The sequence below is a fragment of the Rhamphochromis longiceps genome, linkage group LG17 (genome assembly GCF_057381845.1).
Source record: "Rhamphochromis longiceps isolate RC_006_pf linkage group LG17, R_longiceps_female_GT1.1, whole genome shotgun sequence".
In the NCBI taxonomy this organism is placed as follows: domain Eukaryota; kingdom Metazoa; phylum Chordata; class Actinopteri; order Cichliformes; family Cichlidae; genus Rhamphochromis; species Rhamphochromis longiceps.
Genome location: NC_140573.1, coordinates 32,148,831 through 32,163,226, shown reverse-complemented (window position 1 = coordinate 32,163,226; position 14,396 = coordinate 32,148,831). Strand labels below are relative to the sequence as shown.

Below are 14,396 nucleotides of genomic sequence, written 5' to 3'. Positions count from 1 at the left end.
AATAGTATACAAGCTTCTTCTCCTCACCTTCAAGGGCCTTAATAACCTTGGTCCTCCTTTCCTTTCTTTCCTTTCTTACCTTTTGTCCAGTTATATAACTGCATTTGTGGATGTCAAGTAGACATGCTGAAGATCAAACCAAACACCAGCATGTGGAAGAAAGATGATTTAAGTGGCACCAAATCATTTCACATTCACTAATGACAACTTCGCAGTTTTCGTTTCACCTCAGGTTAAGAGCCTTGGTGTCATCCTAGACAGCTCACTATCCTATGCCAAAAAGGCTAGTCCGAGTGTTTCAAAAACTGCTAATCAACTGGGAGCTTCTTGCACAACCATCTCTAGGGTTTACAAAAATTTGTCTAAATAAGAGGAAATCTCCAGTGAGCATCAGTTCTCTGAGAGAAAATGGGCTGTTGATGCCAGAGGTCAGAGGAGAATGTGAAGATTGCTGCAGACTTATAGAAAGGCAATTAAACCATCTACTGATTGCAACCAAGTCATGCAGAAGAGCATCTCTGAATGCACAACACTTCAAACCTTGAGGCAGATGGGCTACAGCAGCAGAAGACCACACCGGATGCCACACCTGAGGCTTCAGTTCACATAAGTACACAAAAGCTGAAGATTAGAACATTACTGGTCTAATGTGTCTTGATTTGTGCTGCAACATTCAGATGATCGGGTCAGAATTTGGCAGGGACAAGTGAAGAATAGGATATTTCTTCTGTGGTACTGATTTGTGCTGTTGTAATACTTTCGATATGATACTTTTTTTGTCTTCTTCTTGCACACACATGCCTTAACACACACACACACAGTGCGATATATCTGTGGGTTCCTTCAAAAGCAGCTTAATAGCTAATCCTGTCTTGCAGCATACACACAAACACAGAAGGTCATTGCAAATGGAAACAATGTCTGCGCTATGGTAGAATGTCGATACTATAATCTGATTGGCCTAGTTGATGGATAGGTGGTTTGGTTGACCTATCACAGTTAACTGAATTATTGCCCCCACATGCTTACCTTTCGGTCATTCTGTCTGCTTTCTTTTCTCGCTCTCTCTGTCTCTATAGTCTGCCGCTCTTCCTCGTGTACTCTCATCTTCTCTCGTCTTTTTCCAGTCACTAACCAAATTAGTCTTGCCCCTTTGGATTTTGCCCTTTACAGGACTGGATGAATTGAAGGAAAGGAGGAAGTGTGTGTTTTCTGTGTGTGTGTGTGTGCGTGTGTGTGTGTGTGTGTGTGTGTGTGTGTGTGTGTGTGTGTGTGTGTGTGTGTGTGTGTGTGTGTGTGTGTGTGTGTATGTGTGTCAGGCTAAGCTGTTCCTACCAGATGTTTTTCTTTGTTTTATGTTTCTGAGCGCCGCACTGTCTGCCTGTCACCAGCAGATACACAGCTCGGGTGTGTGTATCTTTGAGAGAGCGCGAGCGTGATAGAGAGCTTTTGTATATTCGAGAGGGAGGATGTGTGTGTTTGTGAGATTAATTACTTCCGCATACACTGCTAACACTCCACTGTGCGGTGAAGGGTCGACGGTACAAACGGTGAATATTAAACCAAATCAGTTCTGCCGGCTTTGAAATCGAAACGCGCACGCAGAAAAAAAAAACAGGTGTCGACTGTGAAAATCTCAGTTTTTATCATTAAGCTGGACACTTTTGGGCTGAAAAAGACGCTGAACAGACTTGAATTGAAAGGAGTGAAGGTTAGAAATGTAGAGAGCAGGAGCACAACAAGTTTAAGACAGCTTTCTGAGCAGGTGACTGAGGCGCAGAATCCCTGGGCTAAAAATCGACTCGCCTTTCACGTATTCTGTGTTTCAACCTGTTTAAATCCACAGAATTATAATTCATGTCACTTCTTTGACTGTCAAGTTACTTGAGCATTTCTAAGTGTGGGAAAAATCATGGTTTACAAGTTTAATCGCTTCATTATGAACAAAAAAGAAAGCAAAGGACAAGTTTTTTTGTTTTTTATCAGCCTCTTGCAGTTGTAATGTGTTGGCAGCTGTGATTCATGAGACATTTTTGAGATGGCTCTTATATAGAGCTCTTAAAAAAAAAACAAGTTTAAACACTTGAAAAAAACTACTTGAGAAAAAGTGAGATCAGTGGTTAGAAAAATGCCTGATTCCCATGGTACTGGAAATTGCTGTGTTAAGTGTCACTGCAACTGGCCTAATGGGAGTCTGATGTAGTCTTTTCTTGTTTGTTTAGCTGGATGGCCTTCGGATTTCCATCAGCCTGAACATCTAATCTTAATGCGGCTACTGTATACACAAGTTTTTCCAACATAAACATTAACTTTAGAAACACTTTAGCGATTATAGACTGATCGGACTGATTTGGATTAAACACCATTACAAACATTTAACCTTCATTCAGCAATGATTTGAGAATGTTCACTCTTTGTACTGTCCTTAAAATCACCAACAATCAAATAAATACATTAAAGAATAAGAAATTTTATTCTCAATGAGAAGGTTGGCATTCAGTTTTAAAATGCCATCCCTGTATAAACACCGGTGTTGAACTCCAGGCCTCGAGGGCTGGTGTCCTGCAGGTTTTAGATGTGTCCTTGATCCAACACAGCTGATTTAAATGGCTAAATGACCTCCTCAACATGTCCTGAAGTTCTCCAGAGGCCTGGTAATGAACTAATCATTTGGTTCAGGTGTTTTGACCCAGGGTGAGATCTAAAACCTGCAGGACATCGGCTCTCGAGACCTGGAGTTCGACACCCCTGCTGTATAATCTACAGAAGAATACATTTTTATTTTTTCCAAAACCAATGTCATGTCCATTTTATGACAGAGGTAAACAGATCTTTCTTATCCTTGCTAATCACTTATTCCTTATCAGTTTTAAGTTTTAAAAGATGTTTCCCCTCAGTGCAAATGATTTAGTATTTGAGAGCCTCAAAACAAGCCAGAAACAAAAAGAAATTTAAAAACACAAAGGCCAGCATGTGACTCAGGTGTTGCACAGTCAGTGACGTCAGTGTTGTAGCTGTCAGGAGAAAAATGTCAGCATTGATCAGAGGAAATAACAGGCTTGAAGGCATATAATTCCAGTGGATTGGACAATTTAGAAGCTGTATTGTATTGTATTGTATGTGGTTATGTAAGTCAATGATGGAATCCAACCTAAACTCTTTTGTCAGTCAGCCTGTGAAGATATTTTGGTAAATTTAAACACAGCTTCTTCAGGTTTAGCTGATTCTTCCCAGGGATGAGACTGGAGCCTAGAGAGACCTGCCTGGCCTTCTGTCCCAAACCTCTGGCCCGCTGTGTGTATGTATCCATGGGAAAATAGAGGGAAAAAGAGGAGGAGCAGGGAATAAAATGAATGGATGGATTGATAGATGTTTTTATTACCCACCCCCAAAAGAAAGAAAGAAAGAAACTGGGCAGAAAGCAAGAGGATGTTGAATAATTCTATATATAGGATGTTGTATTTGCACAGCAAGAAATAAATAGATTTCTGCATTGCTTTGATCTCATTTTCCTTAAAAACTTGACAAAACATTTAAAATCAGATATGAAAAGGGATTAGGTGGATGATGAATTGTTTACGACTTTGCAACAGTCAGAAAGTTATATGATCCTGCTCTCTTTCAAGGACATTTCAGGACATTTCCCAGGACCCCGTCAGGCTGGGGTCGGCAATATGACAACAATCCCTGAGGAGCTCTGTAGTAAAAATCCCGTTGTGTGTTTGCGTGTGCATACATGTGCACATGAAATCATTCCTTCCATCAGACAGTAACGTCGTAGGACAGGAAGAGAGCCAGTTTGATTAAATAATCAAAATGCTTTGATTGTGTACACGATTACAAGTTAGACAAATACATGTTAACATATAAATAATCAAACATGCGCACGCACACACGCATGCATACGCACAAAGCAGAAGCCACATAAACAGCGGCAGAACATCTTGTTCTGGCTGATAAATTTGAAAGAGTAGGCAGCCAGCACTGCGAGTGCTCACAAGTCATATACAATGTCCTTAGAGTTGATGTGGGAAAAATAAAAAAGTTTTATGATTGTGAATGAACGTGTGTATATAATAGTGCTACAGCATGTCAATTTTTTCCAATAAGCCACCTCTCACGATGAAAAGATTTACTGCACATAGTTCAATCCTTTGCGACATGAACTTAGCATTTAATCTGATTTCAAATTTTCATTTATAATTACCTCTGATTTTATCTGTGTCTGTTGCTCGTTTTATGTCATGCTGCAATGATGCCCCTCAGATGAGTAAATGGACTTTTTTATGTTTGTGTCTGCACAGGAGCGTGTGGAGTATCTGTTCCTCATCATTTTCACGGTGGAGGCGTTCCTGAAGGTAATAGCCTACGGCCTGCTCTTCCACCCCAACGCCTACCTGAGGAACGGCTGGAATCTGCTAGACTTCATCATTGTAGTTGTAGGGTAAGCGATCAGAATCACACAGAAAAGAGACAAACTGCGAGGTGTTATTTGATGGTTCTCTGTTACTCCAAGTGAGTCTATGAAGTTTGACAGATGAAGCAGATTTCATAGATTCAGTTGTGTAATTGTGACGCATAGTCTCTTTTCAACAGCTACCTGACACACACAACCTCAGCACATCATTAGCAAATTAATCATAGTACCTTAGTATAATTACTGTCAACCAATGGAAGTACAGCCAAGTCAATTGGCAGCCTCTGTCTAATGTAAGAGGTAGTCATAGTGTTAGCATCTATCAAAATTACAGTAAGATAGCGTTTCACGTGGCCTTCTTTACTTTCAGTTGCAAAGGCAAAGAAGCAGCTATATTTTCTCTTGTAGCTCATCTTTTACTCTAATTCCTGTTTGTAAAACCAGAAGGGCGCTCAGACAGACTCTACAAGGCCAATCCCATATTTTGCGATTTTAATGAAAGTGATCCAGGTCTGCACTAACATTTTATAGATTCTTCTACTGCTCCTCCTTGCTCAACATCTCCACTAGGTTTCGTAAAATTCAGCTCGACTCGTCTCATCGACAGAGAGACAAATATACGGCCTTGGTGAGAAGCTGAAGTCTGTTAATTTATTTACTAATTTAACACGACAGTCATGTGTTTTTTTTTAACATCCAACCATTGAAATAAAAAGTTCAGTTTGTGCCAAAATTATGTTCATTTTTCACAGTCGAATTGTCTGTGTTGATAGCCTGGATCAGTGCAACTGCTGTGATCTTGTCAGCGTTATTGAACACTTTCTCTATTTGTGACAGTAAAATTATTTGATTTGCAATGTCCAACCTGCTGGCACACAAAGTAATTCTGAATTAGGAAGCTGATTGAGGATATGCATGCTCTTTTTTCACAATACCTCGAGTATATTTAGTATTTTGTTGTATTTTAGAAAGATTACTGTAGTAGCCATTTGAGAGGAGTATTGTCCGCTGACAAAGCTTTCTTTAGTTCACAGAAAATCTGTGCTAAAGCTGCAGCAAACTTTGGCCATCAGTGTATTGGTGAAGCTTAAACTGATTAGCTTGTGAGATGCTGATAGCAAAGCTCTGCTCTGTTTTTCTTTATCTGCAACTCAGCAACATAGTCCATCTGCTAAATCCATTTTGCCTAAGTTTGTGTGTGTGTGTGCGTGCGTGCCTGCGTGTTTGTGTGTGTGTGTGTGTGTGTGCGTGTGTGTGACCCCCTTGCCAGCTGTGCTGTGTGTACATAATTTTGGACTTGACCACTGGACTTGACAGTTACATTTATGCCATAAAGATGGTCTAATTGAGTGTGTGTGTGTGTGTGTGTGTGTGTGTGTGTGTGTGTGTGTGTGTGTGTGTGTGTGTGTGTGTGTGTGTGTGTGTGTGTGTGTGTGTGTGTGTGTGTGCACGAAAGCACCCTCAGCCTGGAGGAAGCCTTTGTAAATACACCAACACACAGACATGCACATTCAGTGAGTCTTGTTCATTGCAAGTCAAGTGTTCACTCATATTAGCCATCACTAACTGAACACGCTTGGCTTGAGCCTATAACTACACACACACACACACCAACCACACACACACACATACATCCCATCGGCTGAAAACATGGTGCCAGTGCCCATGGCATAAACACAACCTTTGCCACTCTTAAGCTGTTATCTACCCTCACTGTCTGTCTCCCTCTGTTCATGTCTCTTTCTCGATGTGAATTGTGCCTTTTATTGTAATGTAACATGATTTAATTTACAACTATAATGCACTGATGCCTGCAAATATTTTTGTTTCTCTTACAACCTTGCCAAAGGAAGTTCAGAAGGCGAAATACACGTCTGTTTGACTGCATGACTCTATTTGGAGTCATGCAGAATGACACATCAGTCTATTTGATGATTAATGTTATAGGGGACTGGATATGGATGCCTCAAAAGGCTCAGAAAATATGTATACTAGAGGGTTAGGCCCACTGAACATATATATAAACTTGGCACAAAATGTAAGGAAATTTGTGTTTATTTCTTTGTCGTAACTTTGCTTCTTCTTTGACACATTTGTAAACATATTTAAGAGTTGAGCAGCAGAGATGAGCAGTAGAGTTGAGAATGAGGGTTGCACCCAGAGGGAACACCAAATCTCCTATGCCAATGCCAAACAGCTTATTGACTTTTGATTAGTGTATTTTATTAGCTTGGATGATTAAAGTCTGAATTCTTTCTTCAGTCTCCAAATTCAGATATACCCCCCCCCCCCCCCCCAAATTCAGATTTAGATCTGAGAATACTGAATAACTTCAAAATTTTTAGTTTTTAACTTGAGGTAGTCAGAATTCAGTGCAAAGGTCATGTATGCTCCTTTTTTGCTGCTATGTAAATCAGTCGTGAAGGTGAACATGATCATAATTCTTTCCTAATATCCCCCAAACAGCTTATGTTGCCTAATCCTAACCACTTCTTTGCTAAAGAGCTAACACATTAGAAAGCACTCCACTAATATGCAAACTCAGTTTTAACTTGACATTTAACTGAATTGGAAACCAAATAAAATCCACTAGAATAGATGTGAAAAGCTAACAAACACAAAATTCTTCTGTTTCACAAGCTGAAGGGAGTGTGTGTGGCTGGGTGTTTGTGTGGCTATGTGCATAAGTGGCTGTTTGTCTCTGTGCCCTTGCGAATCTAACTGCCAGTCTGTCTGTGTATAGATGAGAAGTGACAAGAGTTCACTCCCTCTGGATTATTCACCATATGGGTGAAGGAGCTTGTACCTGGTGCTGAGCAACCTCAGAGACACACACACACACACACACACACACACACACACACACACACACACACACACACACACACACACACACACACACACACACACACACACACATAGATACTACGGTCCACACTTGGCTGGCACTTACCTGAGAGGTCATTAGTTAAGGCTCAGTAATTCAACAGGCTGTGTTCATGTGTGCATGCGCAATATGAATATGAATGAGACTCAAGTTCAGCAGTTTTCAAACTTTTTCTGTCACACAGAAAAAAATGTGTACCCCATACCCCATCCACATTTTTAATAATCATTAACAATTAAAAAAAAAAGACCCACGTTCAATTTTAGTAACTTAAAGATCAGATTGGAAAATAAATGTTAAGAACCTTGGTCTCTGCATTCATACATACCTTGCTTCTTCATTTTTGACTTCTCTCTTTCACGCTTTGTCATCACTTTTTCCACTTTTGTTTTTCCTCAGATATATTAGGTCCATCTCCTTCCCCATGCAATTTTATGTTTCTTTCATTTTACTTTCCCTCCTTGTATTCAGGGTGTAATCAATACAAAATACAGAGTGAAGGATTCAGGCAAAAAAAAATTATCTATTTCATTTGTTCAGCATTTACAGGGTCAGAAAACTACCACGTGACACTTACTGTACTCCAGGATGTAAAATTTGGGCAGAATTAATACAAGCTGAATGAATATTTTGCTTTACACTGTAACAAAAAGAGGGGAAAAAAACAGGGAAAAAAAGCCTGTGGAAAAACTCACTATACTTCACTCAGATTCGGCACTACAGGCAATACTTTCCATGCTGTCGAGTTAAAGACGACAGTGAATGTGATGTGAATAAACTTTCATGGCCTGACCCGCAAAAAAGAATTTGTTTCCTCTATTGAACTTTTCTTGTTTGGAGAATGTTAGAAATTATTGTGAAGCAAACTTGTGTGTATTTACACAGATATATGTTCAGATTACACAGGAGTACCATACACCTTTGGATAATGAAGATGAATGACAAAACGTGCTGGGAAAGAACTTTTCCTTTCACGCATACAAAACAATTTATAAAACAATTCATTTATATTATAAGCGCAGAGTTTGTGACAGTTTGTTCGAAGAGTTTTATAGACTATGTTTGCTTTTATAAGAGATAATATAATGTATTGTGGTTTGGTATAATATTTCATGAGTCAGTCGTAGCTTTTTGTAAAAAAAAAAAAGAAAAAGAAAAAAAGTAAATAATTTATACACTAAGAATAAACTGTGGTATCTTAGGCTGGCCAAACTCGAGGAAACCTTCAATATAAAAGCATTAAATTTAGATCAGGGTAATGATCAATATCATTACCATCTCTTATTACCCGATTTGATCCACTTTTTATCTAAATACATACCTTTATATAAATATAAATACTTCTGTTATTACTGAAGCTCACCTGCAGTACCATTACAGCCCACAAGGGGTTTCCTTCCTGCACAATGACTGTGTAAAAGATTTTATACAGTCATTGATCTGCACTGTGGGAATCACTGTTCTAGAGACTTGACTATTAATCAGAGCCTTTGAAGGATAGTAATACTAGATAGCAACTCCACATACCTCGTACACCAAAATGAGCTAAATTAGGCTTATCAGTGGGCTGATATTATCAGTAGATATTAACTGTCGATATCAGCATTTATGACAATTTATGCCAATAAATAAAAAATGTAAAAGGAGATATAGTAGAAACATCCTTCAATATATCACGTGTTTAGAACACCACAAACGCAACAACCAGCTGATCCAAGCAAAGTTGGCCAAGGCCCAAACAATCACACAGATAACTACACAAAAATAAAATTAATTCAATTCACTTAGAAAGGAAAGAACAAATAAATACCTGTAGATATATACAGACTATTTAAATCCGCAAATATGTGTCAGTCAATTTTTCTCTGTTCGCAGGATAGCAAACAAACAAACAAAGGTATCTAAAGGTATCTAAAGGTGTAAAGTATGTGTATTTGCAGCATAACACATGATCAGTTCAAAGTTGTGAGTCAGTGCATCAAGGACTGTAGTGCCATCTAAATGTGAAGCAGAGACTCTGCTTTTACTTTATCACACTTTGCTACAAGTGTTATTTACATGCTTCAAGAATCACTATTTAAACATGCTCAAGCTTTTAAAACTATAATAATTAAGTGTAAATATTTTTTTCTCAAGCGACACAAACACCCAAATGTTGACATTTTGACTTCTGTGAGACCTCTCAGCCTTTTTTCTCTTTCTGAATGCGTGCGGTTGGTACTATCTTTAGCTGTGGATCTATACAGCTCACAATGTGGTGCTACACTCCAAGGCTCTAATTACCTTTAAACACCCTACAACAAAAGAACATGCTGGTGGTGCAAAATTGTGAATCTCTGACGTACTGTTCGTGCTCAGTTTCAAAGGAGTGCTTCCCACCAAGAGAGAGGGGGAGAGAGAGGAAAAGAGAGTTAATCAAATTGAGAGGGAGGTAGTGCGAAATAGAGAGGCAGAGAGAGTGTGAGAGGGAGAGAGGGAGATATGTTTTGAGAGGCCTTTTCAAGTGGCCATTTCATCTGTGCTAATTGATAATTCTCCATGACTAACGTGCCACTGACTGGCCTTTGAGCCACGCTAGCTGGAAAATGGTATTGTATGGTGATTTCTAAAGGATCTCGGAGAGCCAGAGACAGGAAGGGGAGAGCGATAAGCTCAGCTGGACGTACATAAATTCAAGCTTGTGAGTCACTTACACCAAAGGGATGTATGTCAATAATTTCATTGGGATATCAGTTAACAAAAGGGGGGAGCGTTAAAAAGAGCATATTTAGCTCTTCATTGAAGATTATACTTCTGCTTTACACTGATAAATATGTATGGAAGCCTGAAGAGTACAGTGTGATTGCTGATCATGTCATTCAAGACATTTCTGGGCACTGGCCTCTGCTTTCCACCACACCCTGCCTGATGGGATCGGTGTTGTATTTCATCCCAAGTTCTTGCAGACCAATGTGAGAAATTATGACTTCACCGACCTCGGTTTGCACTCATGGGCACTGTTATACGACATTTCGCTTTACATTTACCACAAACTTTTACTGCTCTACAGTAAAACAGTGCTGCCCAACCTTATTGGCTTGTGACCCTTCAAATCCAAAATCAAGGCCATCCTCAGAGTGCACCTGTTTAGCTGTTTTGGCCCTTTTCTGTAATGATGTCCTTTCAGTCCCAAGGTTGGTAATTACTGGTCACTCTGACTAAAAGTCAGTAACCCAAACTATAATAAATCAGTCCCAGGCCTGAATTTCACCAAAGTAAAGTGTTCACACATTTTGGTCAAAGTCCATTAATTTAAACTCATGAGCAGTTCTTGCTTAAATCTTTCTTGGCTGGATGTTTCTGTTTTCATGGAGGGTAATAACTAAAAAGGGCAACAGTGTAAAAATACATTTGACATTTTAAAAGAGAGTTTTTCTGCATAGTACCACATAACCTGACTGTGCAGCTCTCTTCACTACAGTCATGCACAGGCATCTGTGGAGCTGACTGTCAAATCATTAAAGCCACATGCCTCACATTTCCTTATCTGCGAAAGACAGAAGGAACAGATGAAACATTTTCGATTGTTTTCTTGGAAGGATAACTTGCTAAGCTGTTTTATTTTTTGCTTTCGAGTTTCTTCAAGAGTCAAATTGTGAAACGACACTGTTGACTTCACCAGGCCTTTACCTTCTAAAAATATGTTCCCAAATTTGGCTGCTGTAAGCACATTTCACTTATATTGCAATGTTTCCACTGGTGATTCATTTAGTATAGAATTAATGAAAAAAGTGCTTAAAAAGTTTTATTTCAACTGAAACCTGATATTGTGCAACACTACTGACAATGTCTAAAGTGGCAAACAAAGATGTAAAACACATGGCCATAATGACACCAACTGTGGTGGGGCCTTTACAGCTGTATCTCTTTTATTGTTTTCTTTCTCTCATAGATTCTCTAGTATGTGGAAATGGGATGTCAATGTGAAACTGATGGTTATTGAAGTCATTACCTTCTGTCTTACAGGTTATTCAGTGCAATCTTGGAGCAGGCCACAAAAGGGGATGGGGCTACTCCTATTGGAGGGAAAGCGGCGGGCTTTGATGTCAAGGCTCTGAGGGCATTCAGAGTACTCAGACCCCTCAGACTGGTCTCTGGAGTACCGAGTAAGTACTGAGAGCTATGGAAGTAAAAATGAAGAATGAAAGAGAGAAAAGCAGGAGCACAAATGGTGCTCTGGGGATCAGGTGTGAATGGTGATTGGGTGTTGTGGGGGGTGGAATGGACCAGAGATTGAAGCTTGCATTGGTGCTTGACGCCACACATGATGACACACATATACTCACACCCAGTCTTCTTCTTGTCAGAAATGCAGAGGCTTTCAGAACTGGACGATTTATGTGCGTACTTGTCTGTGAAGACACTCTTAATGAAAATAGTGTGTTTCCACCTTTATGTGCATTACACTTGCAGACAAATGCAGAGGATGCAAGTGCACAGCTATCACTTTGTCATTTGGTGTAAAAGTGCTGAGTGCCGTTGTGCGCTGTCCAACATCACTGGGCTGTCATGGCAGTCGTGGCAACTGATCAACAGCGTGTTTGCCAGCTGACTTGCGCACAGATGGTGTTCAGTTGCTTATGTGCTGTGGAATTTATTATCTTTTTATTAAAGGCTGATCATTAAAGGAAGAAAAACATGAGGTTGTACAATCAAGACGTCTTAGCCATGCCAGTTATTCACGACTGAAAAGTGGAAAAACTGCTGTTCCAGCAGCTATCTAAGTGTTCCTCACTCCATGACACCACACTAATTTTGCAGTTGCATTTTAAAAAGTTCAAAAGAGTAACTGATTAAATTAATACGAGTGTAATCTGATAAACTGGTCTCGCCTATATGCGCAAGCCTGTGAGCTTTTTTGTTTTTAATTTAGTTTGTTTTAACAAATTAGTCAGTTAAATAAACCCACAATTTCTCCTACTGCCTTTTGTATTGTTACGCCTCTTCAGCAGCAACATATTTTTGCTCCTCTTGTTTTAAGTTATTAATATGCAGAGCACTGAGCTTTTGTTCATTAAAGCATTTATTAAATTTAACTGGAAAGGTGTTCTGCTCATAGACAAATTTGCATTTAAAAATACCATGTTTTTTTCTTTGCCTACAATTAATAGAAGTCATACTTTTCAGTAGAATATCTGTACAAAAGCAATATTAAAGCTTCAGATGAAATATAACAGCCAGCTTAAGTGCTTGCATGGTGATTCATTATGACAATGCTGGTATATGAGGTGGCAGTAATGATTTTTAATGACAGTAAGTCTCCAATCCTCAGATTTTATAAGAACTGTATGCTTTTTTAAAATGTTCTGTACACTCTCATATGCCTTTTTGGATTCTTAGCAAATGTGTGCCTCCTGCAGGTTTACAGGTAGTGTTGAACTCCATAATCAAAGCCATGGTTCCTCTGCTCCATATCGCCCTGCTGGTCCTCTTCGTCATCATCATCTATGCCATCATCGGTCTGGAGCTCTTCATGGGCAAGATGCACAAGACCTGCGTTCATAACCTAACAGGTACACACAAACACTCACTCGTAGAATACCTATTTATAAGCACTGATGCACAGATATAAATAAAAACATGCACGATCAAACACAGCCAATGGCACACAACACTTCAGTTGCTTAGATACATGATCAAAGCATGTATTGAAGTGTATGTGCAGCCATGCTTCAGTTAGCATTTATTCACATACATACAAAGTGCAAACTTTGGTGTTCAAGGTCTTTGGTTTGACTGAGCTTTGCATAAATTCGAACTCTACAGTAAAACTTTATCAGCAAACAAACCTTAAACAGTTAAATGATCACATCAATTAATTATTCAAACCATCATTTATGTTTCTGAGCAGGAACAATTTCAGCAATAATTGAAACAACAGCTGCCATAAATGATTGAAACAATTTTCAGCAAAGGGCCTCAGGTATAATGGACTGGAGTGTTATTATGATGGTGTTATACATCCCCTGAGAGGCATTAGCTTTCCACAGGGTAAGTGCCAGTGGAATACTCTGCTATCCTATACATCACCCTGAAGAGCTTGTTTTGTATAATTAGTAAAACACTTTTTCCACATTGATTTTTTTTCATGGTGCCTTTGTTTGGTGTTGTTTCATGGTGTCCTTTTAGCCTTTCAACCTCTTTTTTTATGTGAATGGATTGAATCTGTAACAGAGCTTCCCGTAGCAAAAAATCAAAATGTTCAGTGAGCACTGCTTGGATGGGCGTAAATCTCTCCTGCTGGGATCTGCAGTTCAAAAGACAAGCAGCTGAGTTCGAAAAGTATGCTCGATAAAAAAAGTGCAAGTCTGTGTAAACAAAAGCATAAGGAGTCATGATCTCAAGGAGAATTTTGATAACAAGGATCCAGTCGCCACTATATATCATAAATAGTACAGTACATGGATATTCCATTGAAATGAAACATTGACTAGAGTTTTGAAGCTTGGAGCTTCTGCTATTGCTAGTGCTGGCAAATAGGGTGAACTCTGTTGCAAACAGGTGCCATACCAAAAGCTTCTTTACAATTGCTTTGGTTGCTAGCAGATTGATGCTGTCACCCATAGTTTGCATGGAAGGCTCCAATTTGTCTGCAAACATGCTAACTAACTGGAAAAAGCATGACACAAACTGGAAGCAGAGACAGTTCACCTTCAAAGTAAGTGGTGCTTTGCCACAGAAATCAACATATTTCAGTATATTTCATGTCTTCACAGTTAGTGGCATTCACAAGGCAGTTTGTTTGCAACCTCTTTGCAATTAGCTATTGTAAGCAACTTTTCCCTGGCAATCGCTGATTACAGGGGGTAGCTGACAGGTCTCTAGACATGTATGACTGGAGTTTAGCAACTGATTTCACAGCGTAAGCCAGCAACCTCTTGCAACCAGTAAGGAATAATCCTAGCAGCCAGTGGTTAGCAGACAATTGCCAACTGCTTTCTAGGCCTGTGTAAAGTCACTGCATTGCTACATGAGATGCTAACTTTGACGAGTGAAAAACAGGCTTAAAACAAAACACAATCGAAAAAAAGTGAGCAACTTATAGTTTGCAGT

At 39.3% G+C, this 14,396-nt stretch overlaps 1 protein-coding gene across 1 annotated transcript in view; it reads left to right on the top strand.

The window, feature by feature from the left end:
- Window positions 1-14,396, top strand: part of cacna1c (calcium channel, voltage-dependent, L type, alpha 1C subunit) — a 227,298-nt gene that overhangs the window by 147,879 nt on the left and 65,023 nt on the right. The window contains exons 4-6 of the mRNA XM_085386740.1: window positions 4,305-4,444; window positions 11,310-11,449; window positions 12,704-12,856. Coding sequence (XP_085242866.1) covers window positions 4,305-4,444; window positions 11,310-11,449; window positions 12,704-12,856 — 433 coding nt within the window. The remainder of the gene's footprint in view (window positions 1-4,304; window positions 4,445-11,309; window positions 11,450-12,703; window positions 12,857-14,396) is intronic.